At 39.4% G+C, this 19,664-nt stretch overlaps 1 protein-coding gene across 4 annotated transcripts in view; it reads left to right on the top strand.

Annotated features, from left to right (window-relative positions):
* Positions 1 to 19,664, top strand: part of PCNX2 (pecanex 2) — a 160,505-nt gene that overhangs the window by 51,831 nt on the left and 89,010 nt on the right. For 3 of the 4 annotated variants that reach the window (XM_042795741.1, XM_042795739.1, XM_042795738.1), the window contains exons 14-17: positions 3,264 to 3,374; positions 4,981 to 5,072; positions 15,867 to 15,976; positions 18,176 to 18,272. In XM_042795741.1, the coding sequence (XP_042651675.1) occupies positions 3,264 to 3,374; positions 4,981 to 5,072; positions 15,867 to 15,976; positions 18,176 to 18,272 (410 nt within the window). The remainder of the gene's footprint in view (positions 1 to 3,263; positions 3,375 to 4,980; positions 5,073 to 15,866; positions 15,977 to 18,175; positions 18,273 to 19,664) is intronic. The other variant, XM_042795740.1, reaches the window with a different exon arrangement.

Below are 19,664 nucleotides of genomic sequence, written 5' to 3'. Positions count from 1 at the left end.
TCTGGTTAGCATTTTAGCCTGTTTCCTAGGTATTTTTGATATCTCTTTATTGTTTTGTCATTATATGGTAACCTTTTAATTTATATTTTACTCAGAATTGATTGTAGTATTCAGAGTTGATACGTTGGGATATCAAGGGAGTTTTGACTACACACTACAGATACCAAGGAAAGAGAAGGTCTTATTTCAGATACTTACTATGGTACGAAGCTGAAGTGATGGAAATCATATAAAGGACTTACCAAAGAAGAGTGTGGTGCTGTGTAACATACTACATTAAAAGTCTTGAAACGAAGTTATAAAAGAAAATCAGTGAAAACTTTAGATGTGTAACCTAATTACTTAAGAAATGTGGTTTTTAACAGCTCTGTTCCTGTGCAAGCAATCTATCTAGGAACTGATTCTGTTTTGAAATTGATGGTGGTTCTGCTAGTGATTTATATTAGTTGGGGGATTATGGCTTTAATTCATTCTAACTATGGTTTTCATCTTGAATTCCTTATTTCAGTTGACTTTTTTGCTAGATTAAGGTACATAGTGCAAATAAGGGCAAAGACAGAGCTGACCTTAGTCACTGGGTGTTACAGGTGTGGTTAGTGACAAAAGTAGTTACGCACTTAATGTATGATAGTTTTTGTGATGAAACTGTTCGTTAGATGAGTGAAATTATTTCGCAGATATCTCAGGAGAGATGTTTGGTAGTGGCAAAATTTTGTGATAAGTCCTCTGCCTGCTACTTTCAACGATGACTGAGCTTCTGTGAGGGGAAAAAAGCCTCTGAACATTATTCTCTGCTATGTTCAGGAGGGGAAGAACAAAGAGACTATTTCTCACTGAAATAGCGCATTTTTTTTTTCCCTGTGAAAAAGTATGTATTATTACACAATAAATGGACTAGTACTCATATATATATATTTTTAAAACAATAATTTTCTAGACCTCTAAAATATTTTCAGTGACATTACCACTGAGCTACTGTTCTACATTTCTCAAAAGACCCAAAGTTTCCAAAGTCAAAATTTGTGTTTCCCTCCTACACTTTCCTGGTAGCTACTCGTTTAGAGGAAACCTTAAAACTCCAGTGTTAAATGCCAGCAGCTCACATAAGCATCTCTTAGTAGTAGTCCAGCTCTTAAAGGTGGTGTTCTGTATGGAAATGTGTGATGCTTAAGCAAATTCTCTCTGGAATTCATAATGCAATTCCAACTGATTAATCAGTTACTTTCATTGTCTGCTTTCCACAAGGGAAACCACTGCTCCTAAATTCAATCCTTTTGTAAGTGACAACTGTTTATTTTCCTCTCTGGTATGCTCCTTTGTGCAGGATGTGATAAACAAAGCTACCTTAGCTACAGAAATTGTTAGGATTATTCAAGGTATTAATAAAGGGAGGGTGAGGTGAGGACATTGCTGTAGCCAACCAACTTTTCCCTCCTTGTTTACATTGACCCCTATATATTTTGGTGTACTGACAGGATAATGTCTCTGGTCTTGTCCTTCCTTCCTCTGTTCTTACTAAGCTTTTTCTGAGGTTACTACAGCAAAGGCAGTCTTTTGGACTGTGAGTCAGTAATTTGAGTTGTGGCAGTTCTGCAAGCCCTTTGCCCAAGGAACAAGGTCTCCTGTGAGTTACAGCAGTGAGTTTTGGGGATAGTTGATCCCATGGTGAGTCCACATGGTCTGCTGGGCAGTTCGCTGTCATGCCATTGTCTGTCTTCAAGAGTGTCCTTGCTTGGCTTGGTATGGCTTGGTGGAATATCTAAAAGAGCAGGGTAGTAAAGGAAGAGGAGATTAATAATGGCATTTGCATGTAAAAGATTGAGAAAACAGTGTTTCCTCATGTTCTTGTGTATGTATAATTTGTGCCAGCAGCAGGAAGTTGTGATGAAGGGTGCATTGTGAATGCAAGTATACTTAAGTGAGCCCTGTCTGTGTTTAACACTTGAGTATGTAATTTTTTTCTTCCGTGTTTGAATTCCTCAGCAAGACTTAGAATATTAGATAGCAGCAGTGTATAATACAATGAAGATAAAAACTGTCAGATCAGACTCAGTGTATTGTTTTATTTTAGCACAAGATGCATTAGTAAGAGGAGCTGGGAGTAAAATGTTAAATTAGCATTCAACAAAGAACACAAATCCTATTGTTACCTTCTTAAATTTGACTGGGGTGGGAAGGGGAATAAATTGTACTAGTGATTTGTTTAATCTGCTTTATATGAGAATGAATAGGAGGAAACGGCAGTCTTCCTAGCATGTAAACCAACAAATACATACTTGTTCATGAGGAAGAGTGGCTGACATCTCTCTTCCTCACCGCACAGAACATTCTGGTACTAGTATAACGAAGCAGTAAGAATATGATTAAACGTGTGCATGTCCTTGAAAGTTGACAGCATTGGAGACTGGGGTCACGTGTGTGTTTAGGTGCTTTGCTGGACAACTGCGCTTAGCATTTTGTAGGGTGGAGCTAAGAGTAAATGGGTGGGAAGGAGGAGTGGCTGGAAGTGAACAGAACAGAACAGTAGCAGCACAGTTACCTGAATTACGACTCCTGCTTTTCCTTGACTGTAAGGCAGCCATTTAAATTAGCATTTCTATTTGGAAAGAAACTATGTAAAGATGTCAGACTGGGTTTTACCCCTGAGTTTCTTTACTGTTTTTGATGTTCTTTCACTGCTGAAAAGCCAAGGTCCATCCTGCTGGAAGCTGGGGAAATATTCTGGGGAGGTTTCACTCTAGGTTTGTCCCATTTTTACATGCTGCTTTGAATGTCTGCTGTTGATTGCTGGCAGAGGCAGGATACTGTGATAACCAAGATACTTAGGATCTTAGCCATTAAAATATTTTTTGTTTGTTTATATTGAATTGTTATACCTCTGCTTGAACCATCTCTGATTCAAGGAGGAAGTTCTGAAATCTGCAAATTAAAATCTCAGTTCTTTAAAGAAATATAACATTGAAAGTACTTGAGAAGCAGTAAGGAGGCTACATAATGCTATTTTTTTATGCCATTGCTTTTGTCCAAAATAAAGCTTAAAGTTAACTTCTGAGCTTTAGTTTCTTACGTGTAAAACAGCATAATTTATGTTGAATACATGAGAAGGAAAGTGTAATCGTTGCTGCTAAGGTCAAGATATACTCACTTAAATATTCTTCAGAATTTATTGCAATGATTTCTTATTCTGGTATGATGCATATTTCTCTGTTCTCCATACGTTGTGATGTATGACTGTGTTCTAACATATATCTTTTTTTCTCTAGTTTTTTTATATTGTTTTCCTGCAATTTCGCTTCTTGGTCTTTTCCCTCAAATCAACACCTTCTGTATATACCTTTTGGAGCAAATAGACATGTTGCTTTTTGGCGGTTCTGGTAAGTAGCCAGTTACAGCCTGAACTATCCCGTTCTGGGCTTAACCTTAGATTAGAGTATATCATTGCATGTTCTAAAGCACAGTGCATGTTAAAGCTTAAACAGCTAAAGGTATTAATGTAACGGTGGGGGGGGGATGCTAATAAGACCCCCTTGATCAGATTTCTGTTTTGAGAAGTTACATACAAGTTGTACTATAGGCTGCAGAATGTGGTTGACATCAAAGAGTTCTTTCCTGGCATGACGAGGTGAATCTGTACTATATTTATAAAAAAGAAAAATGTTAATATTTCTTTTCTGTTAAAACTCAATTTAAAAAATAAAGAAATGTTTGCGTTGTTGCATAGGTAGGCATGTTCACAAGATATTGGATCTGTGAATTATTTTTTTTGGGGTGCTTTTTCAGTGGGAGATTAAACAAGGCCCATGAGAGATGGTGCATCATTGTGTTGGTAGTGGTGGTTTTTTTTTTTCATTATAGCTTAAGTAACAGAGAAGACTGGGATGCATCTACACTGTCATCTTGCATCAGTTTGGATCAGAAACAAACTTCCTCCTTGTTCCCACTTACCACATGTTGTTTTGCATCATAGAATGATATCAGAGTATGTAAACTGGATTCCATTTGGATGAAGCTTAAGAGAAAGGTGCACTGTAAGGGTGCACCTATTGCACTCCAAACACTAATGAGCATAGAGTCTGTGCGACCAGACTAGTGATAGTCTGCAGTGAGGCAGCTCAAACATGTATGTCTATCATGGAGATAACATCCTCAGCGCTTTTCATTCCACAGACCCACGCTTGCTGCATCATTCTACTTGCTACTATAGACATAGCCTTTGGCAAGTGGTTAAAACTAGTGCAGCTGATACGGGTGTTCTTTGCTTTTTGTCTCATAAAAAACGTATCAGACCTGGAGGAAATAACATGTTGGATAAAGTCCTCATCCTATCAATAATGATGATTCCAGTGTATGTTGAACCCTAATTAAAGCACTGTTTTGCAGCCCTTATGTCTTCATTGTTGAGACTGCTGAACTCCTGATTTGGTCTGACAGGTTTTCCTACCCTGCTTCTGGAAGCTCTCAAAGGAGGCTATAGCAAGAAATCAGCTGGCATCTTCTCTCACTTTAAGTTCGTTTGTGTGTCTTAATATGGTGCAAATCATGGTTGACAGAGCAAGTTAGGATGCTTTTGAATGATACCACAGCCTGTGTCTGAGGAGCAAATGGAAGGAGGAAAACTCCACATGGAGTTTGACTATAAAACTGCATGTTTTGTAGATAACTTCATTCCTTCCTGAAAGCAACGTGAAGAAGCATACTAATATTTTGGCAAAACAGTGTTCAGTACAAAAAGCAATAGTGTGGGACCTCAGGTCAATGGAAAACACATGGAGTACAGTGGCATCAGACTTTCATTCTTAGCTGCAAACAGTTTTGTGAACTTACTTGGGGCACTAAAGGTGTTCTCTCAACAGTCAGCTTTGTGATACCTGATTTTAATCTCTATAACTCTTGTGATGCAAGAGGTGTTTCATTTTTTTCCTTTGATTGCACGTTCTCATTTAGGAGGAAATTATCTAACAGATAATGTCTGTATTTCAGCTGCTGCTGGGTTCGTATCTGCACTATACAGCATTTCCCGAAGCTCAGTGGTTCTGATTGTCCTATATGCTTTCTGCTTCAGCGCAGTGAAGGTAGGCCAGAAAAACAACCCTGCAAACATTCAAAATTTCAAGCTGAAAATTCATATAATCTAGGGAGACCAACATTGTTTGCTGCTACATTGACGTTGTTTATCAAAATAAGCTTTTCAAGCTGTGCTTCAGGTTCTGCCTATTAGCTACACTGAAATAGATTGAAACTGTAGTATAAATACTGGAGTAAATGTGTGTCTAATACCTATGACTGTTTGCTTCTTACATGTGTCAGTCTGAAATGATCCACTGGAATTTCCCCTACATAGACTAACAGCAGCCGTGGCTTAAAAAGCTGCAAATCCTATTGACCTGCATGAGCCAGTCTCAATTTGGTCAAAATTTCTAGTGAGGTCCATGTTTCTGAAAGAAAAAAGTAAATGATTTTGTTGTTACTTCATAACAGTATGCCTAAGAACTTAAATGTCCAGCTTGGCCAGACCAGCGGGCCATCTAACCCAGTAATGTGTCTGCATTCAGAGGGAAGTGCAATTTAGGAATTTGGCAAACAGTCACCTGGCTGTTACTCTTTTCCCTAATATTCCATCAGTATCCACAATTGCTGGATTAGGGATGTTGGAGAGTGTGTCCCTTCTTATTTCATTTGGATTTGTCTGAATTTGCCAAGTCCTTTCCTGAACATCCTCTCTGTCTCTACAGCTTTGTGCCAACAAATTCCAGATGCTTCTTGTGCTCTGTGCAAAGCAGTGCTGTCCTTCATTGGTTTTAAATTGATCGGCTAATTTCACCAAGTCTTCCCTATGCCTAGCATAGCAGGATTTGTGGAAGAACTGTTCTCCATTCACTGTATCCGCTGCCTTCTCAGTTTTGTAGGCATCAGCCATATCCCCCCCAGCCATCTTCTGTTTAAACCGAAGATTCTCAGCCTTCCTACTGTCTCCTTGTAGAGCAGTTGCTCTCAGGAGTAGCTACATTAGTCACCCTACTCTGTGCCCTCTCTTACTCCATTGTGACCTTCAGATGCGGACAGTAAATTGCATATGGTACTTGGGATGTGGGCGTGCCATGGCTCTATATGCTGGCAAAATGACTGGCTGCCTTGTTCTCAGTATCCTTCCCAGTGATGCCCAATGTTTTGGGGGGTTTTGGCAGATGCTGCATGTTGAGCCTTATTCGATCTGAAGTTTGGTTGCTTGGTTTTTTTGTTTCTTGTTTGTTTTTTGTTGGTTTGTTTTTTGTTGGTTTGTTTTTTGTGGGTTTGGTTTTTGTTGGTTTGGTTTTTGTTGGTTTGGTTTTTGTTGGTTTGTTTGCTTTTCAGTTAATATGTATCCTCTGCGGTTTTTTGTTTTATTTAAGAAAGAGCAATGAAATTTTGTCTGCCTTCAAGTCTGCTGTAAAATTCCCAGTGACTACAGCAAGACCAGAATTTCATCTTAGGCTTGTGATAAATTTTATATTTTAAGGGACAGTCTTTTGACAATCTTTCATTACAGGCTAGATGCTGTCAGTGCCCATGCAGGGGTGCACCAAGGTGTGCAGTGATTTACAAGCTGCTCTCAGCATCTGGTGGGCTCATGTGAGGTGATGCTTTGTGGTGCTACACATGCATAACACACACAGATCCCAGTATGAGGTTCTACAGCAGCCAAGGTTGTATCATGTCAACACCCAGGCTGGCGATTTACACATATGAGAGGGGTGATCAGATGTTTCTGTAAGATAATTCTTTAAGGAACATAGGCATTTCTATTATGGCTTTTAACATTTTTCTGCTTAAAATTTTGAATGGGAGCCTTAAATCAAAAAAGGTCAATTATAATGCCGTAACAGTCTCTTGCAGATGATCAGAACTGGCTGTGCATGTGTTCTTAACCACTCCCAATAGTAAGGTAAAATGTGTTAAGCCACCATTTCATCTTGCCCCTGCGCGCCTTGAGTCCATACAGAATAAATTAAGGCAATGCAGCTGCTGAGTGGTGCTGCGTTAAGACACTTTAAATTAAATGTCTTTGAACATGTGGTGTACTCCTGGGGAATCTGCTGTTGCCAGGCTCACCCAGTGTATCAGTCATACTGGTTTGAACTGACCCAGCTGTGTGATACTAGAAAGCTTAACTGCTTCTTATGCGGCTACTGTTTTCCAGCTATATTAATGATTTGGGAACTGGCAACTGGGATGGAGAAGATGGTTCTTTGTAAGGATGAACAGACTGCGAAAAATCTATAACAGGAGGGAGAAACACTGAGAAAAATGGGAAGAGCTGTATGGAAGGGAGGAATTGAGTTAAATTACTGTTCAACAGGCAAAAATCTGGGGAAATTATAATTTTTGTCCCCTAAGGTTAGCAGAGGGTGATTCAATAGTTGAAGGTAATGAAGTTTTGTGGTGGATACTTTAAAAAATGCTTTTGTGAACAACAAGAAAAGCTTCTCAAAATATTCTACAGGCTCCTTTCTCATCATAATACCTTAAATTACAGCATGCAGGTGGCTTTGTAGATAAGCAATCTCCTCATGGATTAAACTTCAAACTGCTTAGAAATATGCTTTTAATGCTACCCTGAAGTTGTAGAATGCTGTGAAAGATTTACAAGATATCTGTTGTAAATTACCAATATTAAGTGCAGACTTTCTGTTCACACAAAAATTACAGTTAATTTGAATTTTTATGGCACTGTTCTTATGAAGGCACTTCTGAGGAGGTTAATTTAAAGCATGTGAAGATGATTCCACTTGCTTCAGCTCATAATCTCAGTCTACTGGGGTGCTTGAAATTTCATACATTTTTTCTTGTAGAAGGTATGAAATAAGCACTTGGGTTAACCCTCCTTGTTCTTCAGACATGCACAGAGATTTTTTTTTTTTTTCTTTTGGACTGTTGTCTATAACGTTGCAAGAGAATGATTATTTAGTTGGTGGAGGAGTAGGAATTGGCCTAAATGTTAAGAGAAGAATCTGATCCCGAATAGAGACCACTGTGGAAGGTGGTGTAATACCCCTGTAAGAAACTAAAATAATTTTGATGTGTAGTGAGGAACAACTTCTGATCCTTATCAAATGAAGGTTTGGATTTTTGGTGCACTAAAAATTGCAGAGTTTAACTCAAAACTTAGCAAACGATACAGTTTCTTTCATTGAGGTGTTTGCACAATGGTGATAAGTATATGGTTTTCTTTAAGATAGAAGTGGCATCTCTTCCACACTTGCACTTTACAGCTATTTTTTATTTTTTATTTCTACTTTACTGTTCACTTTTAGTCAGTTTGCCAAAACCAACAGAGCAAAATTTTCAATATTTATGGAGGTCAAAAAATCATCATAATCAGAAAGATTCAGGGCAGGGAAACATAGTCTTTCTGGCACAGGATTTCTAGGTTGCAAAGCTTATTTTTTGGCTGAAATGTAGCATCCTCAAATGTAAACTCTATTTATTGGCAGAACATCTTAGAGCTCAGCGGGTATAACTATCAGAGTTCTATTTCCTGAAATAAATTGCAGAGGAGAATGGATCTCTAAGTGGTTGTGTGCTTTTTACTGGTGAACAATTGCTCACATCAAATGCCCAGGCTGAAGACTCATTCCAGTGATATCAGGCTTGAGCCTTTCCTTTCCTAAGTGGTTCTTGTGTTCTAATTATTATCTTGAAGGGTGAAGTAGTCTAGTCTAATTTTTCTGTGTACATTAATTATTCCAAAGGGAAAGATATTATTCCTGAAGAAGTTCATTAGAAGAATAATTAATTTACCATAAAATATTATTTTTTTATTAAAATAAACAATGTTCATTTGATAATAGATCTGTCTTCTTGAGTTTTCTTATTCATTTTTAGAACAGAAACTACATATACATCCCTACAATAGTTTGATTTAGTTGCGGTTAAATTTGGAAGTTATTTTAGAATAGTAAATTCACAGCAATTAATTATTTGCTCTAGAACTGCAATTTTAGAAAATAATAAAAAGAATGGAGCAATTGTTTTGGGATATGTCCACAAAATAATGCAAGTACTTAAGTTAACTTTCAACATGTGAATATCATCTCTGAGAACTGAGACAAGTAGGCCTGTGCTGAAATCCTGTGCCTTGCCCAGACTGATTTTGCTGTTGAATTATGTTGTACAAAACCTACTGAGTGTCTCTATGAAAAAGCAGCTGTGGTATAGAGGTATCATTAGTTTAACTTAATGATTGTCATTGATTTTTGTTCAGATGAGTTGCCTGAGGAAAATTATTATGCAGTATTCTCAATTGAGAGTTCATCCTATGATCTATAGACAAAATTTGGCACGCTCAATGAATTCATCTGGCCCTGCCACTCTTTCTGAATGACCTTGCAGCATCTTTGCCATCTCATCACCAGAAATGTTTCTCTGATGGATAAAATGTGCCTATCACCCAAAAGAGGATGGACAGATCTCTAGTGTTGTGCTAACAGTGGACGTGCAGGCTGGATCATGTGGGAGGCTGCTTACATGTCCCATCAGAGGACTCGATCAGAAGCGTATGAAGTGTTTTGGGGAGTGGCTGCAAACCACTCACCTGACGGACACAGGGTGCTGTGTGACCAAACATGCACCTTGCACACAACTAAAATGAGGGAGAATCTGGTAGAAGGCCAGATGCAAACTCATTGCGTGACTTGGATACTTGGAGAAGGAAAGGGATGTGTTGTTTGGAGGTGGCTGAGAAGTGAAGGGGTCCTGCCTGCTGTGGCCAAGTGATCAGTCCCTCTCCTCAGGATGCTCCTCAGAAGCTTGGCCCTTGCTTCATTTTTGTGAGGAGCAACTGTGGGTCTGCAGTTTGTCGGGACCTCCTCTGATGGTGCTACTGCTGGACTGATCAGTTTTCTTTTTGTTTAAAGCTGACAAATTAAAAAAGGAAAAACCCAAAATTGTTTACGGTTAGAAGTACAGAGTATTGCATCTAAAATTATGACAGATCACTTCTCCAGAAAACCCCAAAACACAAAATAGCTGGAATTCCAGGTCTCAGTCCATGTGTTTAAGGCCTTGAGGACCGATGGACAGGACACTGTTGATCACTGTTGTCAGTCAAAGGAGCATATTGTCGGTGGACCATGTTTTCAAGTCACTTTCATAGCTGGTGAACAGCACTTGTTCCCTCTGGTGATGACACAAAATCACTTGGATAGATTTTTGTTTTATGGTCATGTTATCCCAGTGATGCAAAAGTGGTCTGGCTACAGCTTTCGGGTTCTGTAAAACATCTCTTCATACATCTTACCCCATGACATATCCCTGTCACGAGTGATAGGACCCCAGCTGCTTCTCCAGCTTTATATGTGACAACACTGTAAACTTGATTTCAGACAGGAGAGACGGTAAATGTCTTAGCTTCTGAAGTGCAAACACCTGAATGTCTCCTGCTTGCTTTGAGATTTTCTTTGTCTCCCATGACTTGTTTAATGATATCATCAGTCCTTATTCTAATTCTTTCCAGGTCCTCCATAAGCTCTCATTTACTTCTGTTTAGGATTTAGAACTTTTTATTAGACACGGTTTTATCACCTCTTTTGGTCATTCCTCGGGTTGTTACATGTAATAACAACAATTTTTCAGCTTGCTGCTTATTTGAAGTTATTGGATAACTGAGGTTAGTTTAAAATTATCTGTGTTCACTTCAGTCTGGCTTTATTTCTGATCTCAGCTTCAGTCCTATAATCTTGAACAGAATTTGGCAGCTCTAATAGCTACCTTACCTTTGATATATGAAAGGGTTATCTCTTTTTCCTTGGAGGAGGTGTTTTTATTTTCAGATTTTACATCCATCAGATTGGAGACAGGGGAACTTCTGTGCCATCTTTTTCACTTGACTAGAATTACGTGATGTGCTGATTTTTGTCTCCCGCTCCATCTGTTTTGTGGTCTGTGTTCAAATATTTAACATAATGAAAAAAAGTTAGGTATGCCCTCCTACTTTTTCCACAAATATTCAGTCTGGCATTTAGCCATCTTGAATTCCAGTGCATCATCGTTTTGCTCTGGGGCAGAAGAGCACATCCCCGAAGGATTCTAGAATCGGTCAGTCCTTCTGCCTTCTGTTCTAATCAGCTGGTTTGGATTTGAAACTTACCCAGAACTAGTTAATTATTTGTCATCCAGCTTGGTTGGTTGCTTGCTTGGCTGGGTTTTAAAAAAAAAAACAAAAAAACCCAAAAAAACTGCTAAGGAACTTGCAGTTTACCTTAATCAGCCTGCAAAAATTATAGATTTTGGACTTGGGTCAGAAAAATTAAACTGATGAGAATGTGTTCATATGTGGCACAGCTGCCTCTTCCCCCTCTGTGTAAATGCATACTTTTTTTAATGAAAGTTACATAGTTTCCATTACCTTATACCTGAAGAAAGTATTTTCTCTAACTTATTTATCACTTCAATGGGCAGTTACTAAAATTCCTGTGTGTATTTTAAAACATTCTCAGCTCACATTGGTATAGTTTGGTTTGCTGTTTAATGAGTTTTAAACTCATTAATCAGAATAACAATGCTTCTTGATTCCTGTTTTCAACAACACAGGCTTCGTCTGTGTACTAATAATTTTGAAATATTTGTCTTAGGGTTTTATAATGGGAAAGAATTGCAAGCATGTATCTCCCTCAATCTGCTAAGACTGACCAAATAAATTTCTAAACAGCACTGAATGGGCCCATGTGTATAGACAGAATTCCTGGATGTGTAAGTGACCAAAAATAGAAGTATAGGATTATTAGACAGCTTTGTTTCTACTGCATAAAAGACTTCCAGCCCTGTTGGAGGTTCTGAAGACAAGGCTCATCAGTTTTATGCACTTGCCAATTTAGAGACCCCTGAGATTCAAGCAAGACATGTTAGGAGTGTTAATTTTGAAGAGAGTTGTCAGATATGCATTTTGGTGAGTGATGTTTGCAGCCATAGTCAGACTCACACTTTAGGCATAACTTCAGTAGTTATGCTCTTAGTTTTCTGTGTATATTAAGAAATTATTGTCCAGATCTAACAGAAAAAGTAAATTATGCCTGCAGAGTCTGATATGGCCTAGGATTACTCCTACAGAAGTATGTAACTGTATAGGAATGTAGAAATCTGCACTTCATGTTTAGGATAAGCTCACTATTCTGTGAAACATGAGTATCCATTCCCCCTGCCTGAAGCTCTTGCTCATCTTACTCTCTAGGTGAGGAATCGTAGTCACAGACTGGGATCCTGTTGTGTAAAGTGGTGTGCGCACACACATGCACACCTCTGCATCAGTCCCATCCTTATGGATTTTAAATTTCAGCAATGAAAATACGGTCATGGATAGCAGCTGGGAGTGCAGAGAAAGAGAGAGAATGTTGCTCAGAGTGGACAGTGATATCAGTATTCTGGTAGCTTATCACTTGTCAAGTTTTTGGAGCTCTTCTGGGAAAGTAATGTTTTATTTTTCATGGATGATGGGAAGATAAGGCTTGTGGGCATCTCTCCCTAGAATTTGTCTCTAGCCAGTGTAGCACGAGGCTTGTGAATAATCCACATTTCCTGGCTGTTAGTGTTCACTGAAAATGGGTATCCGTGGTAATATAGTTAAGCTTATAGTTAACCTTTCAGAGAACAAGTTGTTATCGTTTAATCTTACCTTCGGGGGCGGGGAGGATTCCCTTTTACAGTCTCACTCAGAAAATATTTTATATGCTCAGAAATAGGATGATAGTATTTATTTTGATTTACCATTGCATGTGTGGAATGGCTCTCTGTCAACAGCTGTCCTGTGTGATGTTGGATATGAGCAATATCATAGATGCATGATGATGCTGGGGGGTGGAGGTAAGGAGAAGGACCAAAAAAAGTTTGGTTGAATTGCAGGGGGGATTAGACTAGAAGACTTTTCAAGGTCCCTTCCAATACAAATCATTCTATGATTCTATGAATAATGATGAAATCACAGGAGAGTGGAAGATCAGGAGGTTTGTGTGCTTTGTGAAGAGCAACTAGAGTTTGTCTCCGTGTTTAAAAAGCCAGCCACTGGCCAAACTTCTTCACCTTCAATGATGTTAATGCTGCAGCAATCTTTAAAGTCAAGAGGAATATTTGGTGGGGTGGGGGGGAAGTAACAAGAACTTCTACTTACCACAAATAGCTATCTGTTCAGAGCACCTCTTTGTCTCTTGAGTAGGACGTATGATTTATTTGACCATATCTTTGAAAGATAAGTGTGCTACATGCATTTATTTTTTTTTAAGGGAAGAAAGAAGCAAAAGGATAAATAATGTAGGACAGAAAACTACCATTGCCACTTTTTAAAAATACATTTGCCTCCCCACCTCTACCAGTGGTAAAAGGCTTGTAAGTTCAAAGACACGTTTATCTTCCTTTTTAGTGGATTGCTTTGGGATTAGGCAATTCTGTGGTTGGAATGGAACAGCACCCCCCGACCACTGGGTCTCTTGTAACTCATCACTTTGATCCTTAACCCTGTAAGTCCATTTCACTTGTTTTAAAAATGACTGTGCGAGTGTCTGCATCAAAGTCAAAACTGTATATGAAAGCACTACATGTCACTTCAACCAAATGAGGTAACGTAGGAAGTTAAACTCCCTGTCTAGTATGACAGATAATACCAGCTTCCAAGACTAAAACCTGTCATTCCTGTTTTCCCACTGAGAAGAATCATTGTCCAATTATCAGCTATATTGTGTTTTTTCATCTTTTTAATTTAAAGCTTTACCAGGCATCATTAGTGGGGGAGGAAAATGACAAAATGGAGCAGGGTGCATCACACTGATGTTGGAGAGATGACACCTTTGTTCCTTCTCATCTTTTGTACAACATTGTGTAGCATTATTCTGGAAGATCTTGCTCTCTAGACACACAGCAAATACTGACACCTGTCCTGCCTGCCTTCCTGGCTCCCTGACAGCTGAGCTTTGAGGGGACAAGGACACTTTGACTGGAGCACAGGCCAGCCAAATGCAGAAGCTGTGTGTAATATACAGAAGATACAGAAGTAAAAAGTTCCTGAGAGGTTAATATGAGAAATCAGCCATGTGCAGTTTTACAGTAGAAGGAGGGCAGGATGATTGCTCAAACTGACTATTGATACATTTCAAAACCAGGTATGTTGCTGGGCTCTCTACAGTAATTTCCTTTTAAAAGAAGTTGCAGGGCAAAGGGGCAGTCGTGCACTAGAAGCTGCTGGGTGGATCTGAGTGCAGTTGTATTGCCCTGGAAATGCAATGGATATTTGGATAGGCTGTGATTCAACCATTTTCAGAACATTTTTGCTTCAGTTAGTGTTCTTTAATGTTTTGAAGAATATGATTTTCTGACCTGAGACTAAGCATGGGAAAAGCTAACCCAAAATGTATTTGGCCCCAAAACTGGGAACAATGAAATGAAGAGTGGAATCAAATGGCAAAGCTTAACTTGTCAAACAAATGTTGCTGGATTCTTTCAGTAATAACGTGCAACTCTCTCTTTGTTTGTAATGACTGTTTTGAGTAAGATTGCTTGATAGAACTAGTCACTTTTGTTCATCTCCATGATGTTCAGTAGTATGATGAGGGGAAGGTGATATTTGGAAATAAATTTCACTCCTGTGATACTTTTCTTAGGATAACGAGAATTTCAGGGTTCAATTCCAGAGAAGCCTTATGTTGCAGTGGGGTGGATGTTTGTCCCTTAAAAGAAAATTAGTTTGTCTTACTCAAGTATTCATTACACCTGAAAGAAATGGAGTGTTTCTGAAGGTACGTCAGCTTTGCTAAGAAATCACATGTATCACTGGGAAAAATAAGACTAATAAACCTACTTTATTCTGTGAAAACATTGATCCTGTACAAATTGTGAAGCTTTTCAAGAAACAGATACAGTGCAGAAGATGCCTGTTTGTACTAGCTTAGCGTTTCACAGATCCTACAAGCATTGTTTCTCAAAACCTACCCAGAAAGTGCTGTGATTTCAGGATTTGGTAACCTCACATTCAGTTGATCAGGTAGAAGTTGTGTGGAGGCATTGAACAAATCTGGTAAGTGAAATGCCTGTGGATCTGATTCACCAAATTTCTGTGTCCTTCACAGCCAAAATTTGTGTCTTTTGCAGCCAGGACTTGCAAGTATGTCTTAGGATCCCTAGTTCGTAGCCGAGAACTCCACAGATGAAGCTTAATTTGTGTTCTTAAGCTTCGTGTTCTTTCTGTTATTATTTCTAGCCAATTTTAGCTGTTTAAGTCACCCAGAGACAGTTTCTTATCTTGGTTATGCCCAGAGCGTGCAGGGGAGTGTGTAAATGTTCTCTTGTTTCCCTACTTGAGGATTCCACATACAGAGGCAAGCTCTCTCCCTCTTCAGTGTACATCCTGTACAGGGCCTGGATGTAACATACAAAGCAGCAGAAAGATTTTGGAGTGAGATGACAGAACTGTACACCCCTGCCTGATTCAGGTGACACTGGTATTTTTTGCATCCAGTCTGGCTGCAGGTCAAGTAACTACGTATCAGTTGAGAGTTTAGACAAATACAGTGCAGTTCATTTCATTTGCATCTCATTTTAATGAGAATTTCCCTCCAGTGTTTCATTAAAGAGGAAAGAAAACCTGCCTTTCATGTGGTTTCCTAGCTAATTGCTGATTATAGAGGAATTATATAATATGATCACAAAACATGCCTCTAATCGCAGTCTTTTTCACAATAATAGACTTTGATATGAAAAAAGATTTTCAGTCCTTGGTAGATGATGTACAGATTTAGATGCTGTGCATTTTAATACTTCATGTATGGCTTAGCCTACCTAATTTTTTTTTTTTTTTCAATTCTGCATTTCTGACTTACAAATACTTTGCTTTCTGTCCTTCTGTTCAGGAACCCTGGGATGCACAACATATTCCAGCGCTGTTCTCTGCTTTCTGTGGTCTGCTAGTTGCACTTTCTTATCACCTCAGCAGACAAAGCAGTGACCCATCTGTACTGATGTAAGTTGCCTGCGAATGTTATTTGCTGATTATTCCTGTACAGCACGCAACCAGAGTGATGCCTGGGTTTCAGAACCACAGGGATTGTCTCTTGAAAGTACTGTGGTGAGGTGGCAATTCCTCAACATCTCTGCCTGGTTGGTATCAGTCTTGTAAATAAATGAATGTGCTGCAGTCATATTGTCAGTAAAGTTGGTGCTCTTTAAACAGTACTATCTGAATTCTCTGAAGCAGATTCTACCCTCTGAAACTGTGTGCTTGCCATGTTGGAGGATAGCGATTTAGTTGAGAGGGTGCTCAGGCTACTGGAGTTGCAGAATGTGCATTGGATAGTGCTGTGGCAAAGAGGAAGGACATTTGATATGCTGGGACAGTGGATCAATTCCAGGTCTTGCTGAGGGACACTGTGAGTAGGCTATGCCTCTCTGTTTGAGATTAACTCCTTCTTTTTCTGCTCTGACAGAGTCTGCTAGAGCTGAGGAAAGGTAGTGTGTATTAAGAGCTGACATTGCAAACAAGGGAGATCAGGGGAGAAGTCCCACCGCTGTGATCTGCAGGTTAAGGTGACGAGAGGCCCGTCAGCTCAGGGGCACAGATGTGAGTTTTCCTGTGTGCCAGCTGAGCTATAGAGTTGTCATGGGGGCTGTGCTGGTCCACAAGCAGCCTGGGTATCTACATGTGTACCTGTGGGATTAAGCAAGCAAATGGGCTTTGTGTAGCTGGTAACACCATGCCATCTGGGATTCTGCTTCACAAACAGCTTGGTCTTATCCTACAACAGTGCAGAGGGCCTGTGAGGAAACCCACAGTCACTCCTTTGGTTCATGAGGTGTGTTGCATGTGTCTTGAGGTGAGGCTCTTTAGTGTATGAATTTTGTAGTAGACATATGGTAAGTCATGGTGGTTGGATGCACAATTCTGTAATGCAGGAGAGAGAAGGGGGAAGTGGAAGGCTTTTTAGGTCATTCAGGATTATATCTGGGGGGAGAAACTTGGGAAAAGGAGAATTCTGATGAGGAAGGGAAGGATATAGGGCACTAGTAGAAGATAGGCATACCAGTAAATCTTATTAAAGAGTTGAGAAATTTCTTCTCTACCGTCAAGAAGATTCAGGGAATCTGATATTTATAGACTGCTAGGTTCTGATGTGGCAAAACAGCAAGAACTGCTTATATCTATTGCCATTATTTTTATCCAAAGCTTACCATGTCTGGCATTGATGCCAATTAGACCTGGATCAAGCTTTGTGTAGGTAGCGTGTAGTTCATCAACTGTTAAGTATGGAATTCAGATATGGAAGCAAGTTGAAGCTGTGCACTGTATTTGAGAGATTCGTTTAGCCTTGGAGTAAAATATACGCAGGTAGATTGCAAATCAGCATGGAAGTGTGAGCTCTCTCAATTTTGAAGTAATTTAAATGTATTCTTCTCTCCCACTCCCCAGGAATGACGCACCAGTTCATTAACTTCTTTTATTAAAGAGAAACTTGTCTTTCCTTAAAACTTCAGTTTCAAGGAAGTAATCTTAAACATTTAAATCCATTTTAACTTTTAAATCTAGTTACTGATTTCATAATGTTCTTAATCAAATCTTCAGCAGTTGAAATGGTTGTTAACTATATTAATCTTAAGGATATCTGTAGAACAACATCAAATGTTTATTGTGCAATCATGATAAAAATGTACAATCCTTAAAAAAAGAGGTTTAAGATTTGTTTTTAAACAGCTCTGAACCTTAATTAAAGGAAGTTAAGGAGGTTGGAAACAGTATTTAAGGGATGGCCTGTGGCATAAAATTCAAGATGGAGGGGAGGAGGTAGTCCATAAATCTTGAACTGAGGATTAATATACAATTTATACAGAAATAGTTTCTTTGGCCTTTGTAATGTGGGTCTAAATAGCTCCCATATTGGTTTCAGCTTAGCTGAAATGTTAATAAAGGGCATGAATGCAACAGGACCCTCTGCTCATTTCTCACATTGACTGGACTGCTGAGACTCCTTAACATTTTATGAAGAAGTTCTATCCCAATCACAGGTAGAGCTGGTTTGTGACACTCTCCAGCTATACAGAGATAAGATAGCTACTGCATACATGAGGAAGGAATTCTGAGGCTGTTCTTCCTCCCATGCTCCCCCAGGAATATTCATATCTGTTGGACATGTTCAGAAGTATCCTAACTAGGATTTTTTTTTAATAGGTCCCTTACTCAATGCAAATATGTCCCTCACTGTCTACGTCAACAGCTTGAAGATTCATCAGCAGATCCACTCCCCGAAAAGATGAGAGAATCAGTGGTGAGACCTTTTCTTTCATTACTTTCTGTTCATAGCTTTCTCCCATCCATTTTCTCCATTGAGGAACCTTTTAAATATTCTCATTTAGTAATTTAAATTACTAAAAGCACAGAAAACGGGAGGCTATATATCTTGTTCCTTTAAAACCACAGATAGAAACTGAGAGACCTAGAAGGGAGAAGGGGGATGTTGCAATTTTTCTTTTTGAAGGGTTCCTTTGAAGGACTTGGCAACATTGGTTCCTTAATGTAGTTGATGGGAAATACACTCTTAGGGCTTGGGGAATGGGGCATCTCATCCTGGTACTCAGGGAGCTAGTGCAGGTTCTGTGCAGAGAGTTGCAGCCTGGCAACCTGGTGTGTGCAAGGTAGGCTGGATTGTTCAACAAGCATTTGAAAAGGTGAGCAGTCCTGCCAAACTCCATGTCTATGTTGAAGGCAGACAGGATTTGGTCCACAGAATTGAGTGTGTTTAAAACAGCCCTTATTAATTTTTTTTCTATGGCTAGTAGTTGACCTGGTTTTCAGGAATGTCTTTTCGTGCCAGAAAATACTCTTGGCTGTATGCCCTCCACCCCAGCCAAGCCAGGTGGAGCACAGACCAGACTTGGCACCTAGAGGTGGAAGAAGCATGTGAAACTTGACTAGTATGAGAGAGGGAGGTACCTGTCTGGTGCCAAGCATTGCCATCTCATCATCTCTTCTTTGTTTGGCAGGCTGTTTATTTCCTACTCTCTGGCATGTAGCTCTAAATTTGTCAGCTTATTTCCCACTTTAGCCTAAACATCCAAAGTGACCCACCTTCTTTTTTGTGTCTCTTTATACATTAAAAAAACCCCAGCTTGCTAACTTTTCCCCAGGAGAGACTGATCTTATTAAGAGTTTGTGTGGGAAAATAGTCAAGTTTCCAGAAATATTAAGGGTTGTTTGGCATTTGTTAGAGTCATGAACTGTCCTGCTTCCCAGCTGTCAGACAGCCCTTCCTCCTTACCACATCCCTGATGCCTGCATCTGAGCATTTGCAATCTAGTCAATTATTCTTAAACTCCTGAATGCTTGGAGAAGCAAGAAGCATTCAGAGAGTGCCTGGAAGACAGACTGCCTTCTCTTGACCCTTAAACATGACCTGAGAGTCCATAGTGCCGAGTGGTACAGGTTGCTAGTGGGTAGCTAGCCTGGCCTCCAGATGTCCCTTCAAAGGGGTGCATCTCCCGTACATCTTGAATAATTCGTTGGATATTTTATAAGGTGCTACACAGCCTACATTCAGCACATGAGTTGATCCCACGCTACCAATGATTTCTACTTTTCTTAGCTAATCTGCTGCTTGGATTGTTATTTTCCACCATGTGTAATGTTATTTTCAACTGCTTACTCTAAGGCCCACATAAGA

Source organism: Tyto alba, unplaced genomic scaffold, assembly GCF_018691265.1.
Source record: "Tyto alba isolate M040663 unplaced genomic scaffold, T.alba_DEE_v4.0 Super-Scaffold_22, whole genome shotgun sequence".
NCBI lineage: Eukaryota > Metazoa > Chordata > Aves > Strigiformes > Tytonidae > Tyto > Tyto alba.
Note: the sequence above shows the minus strand (reverse complement) of the source record. Positions and strands in the feature narration are given on the sequence as shown.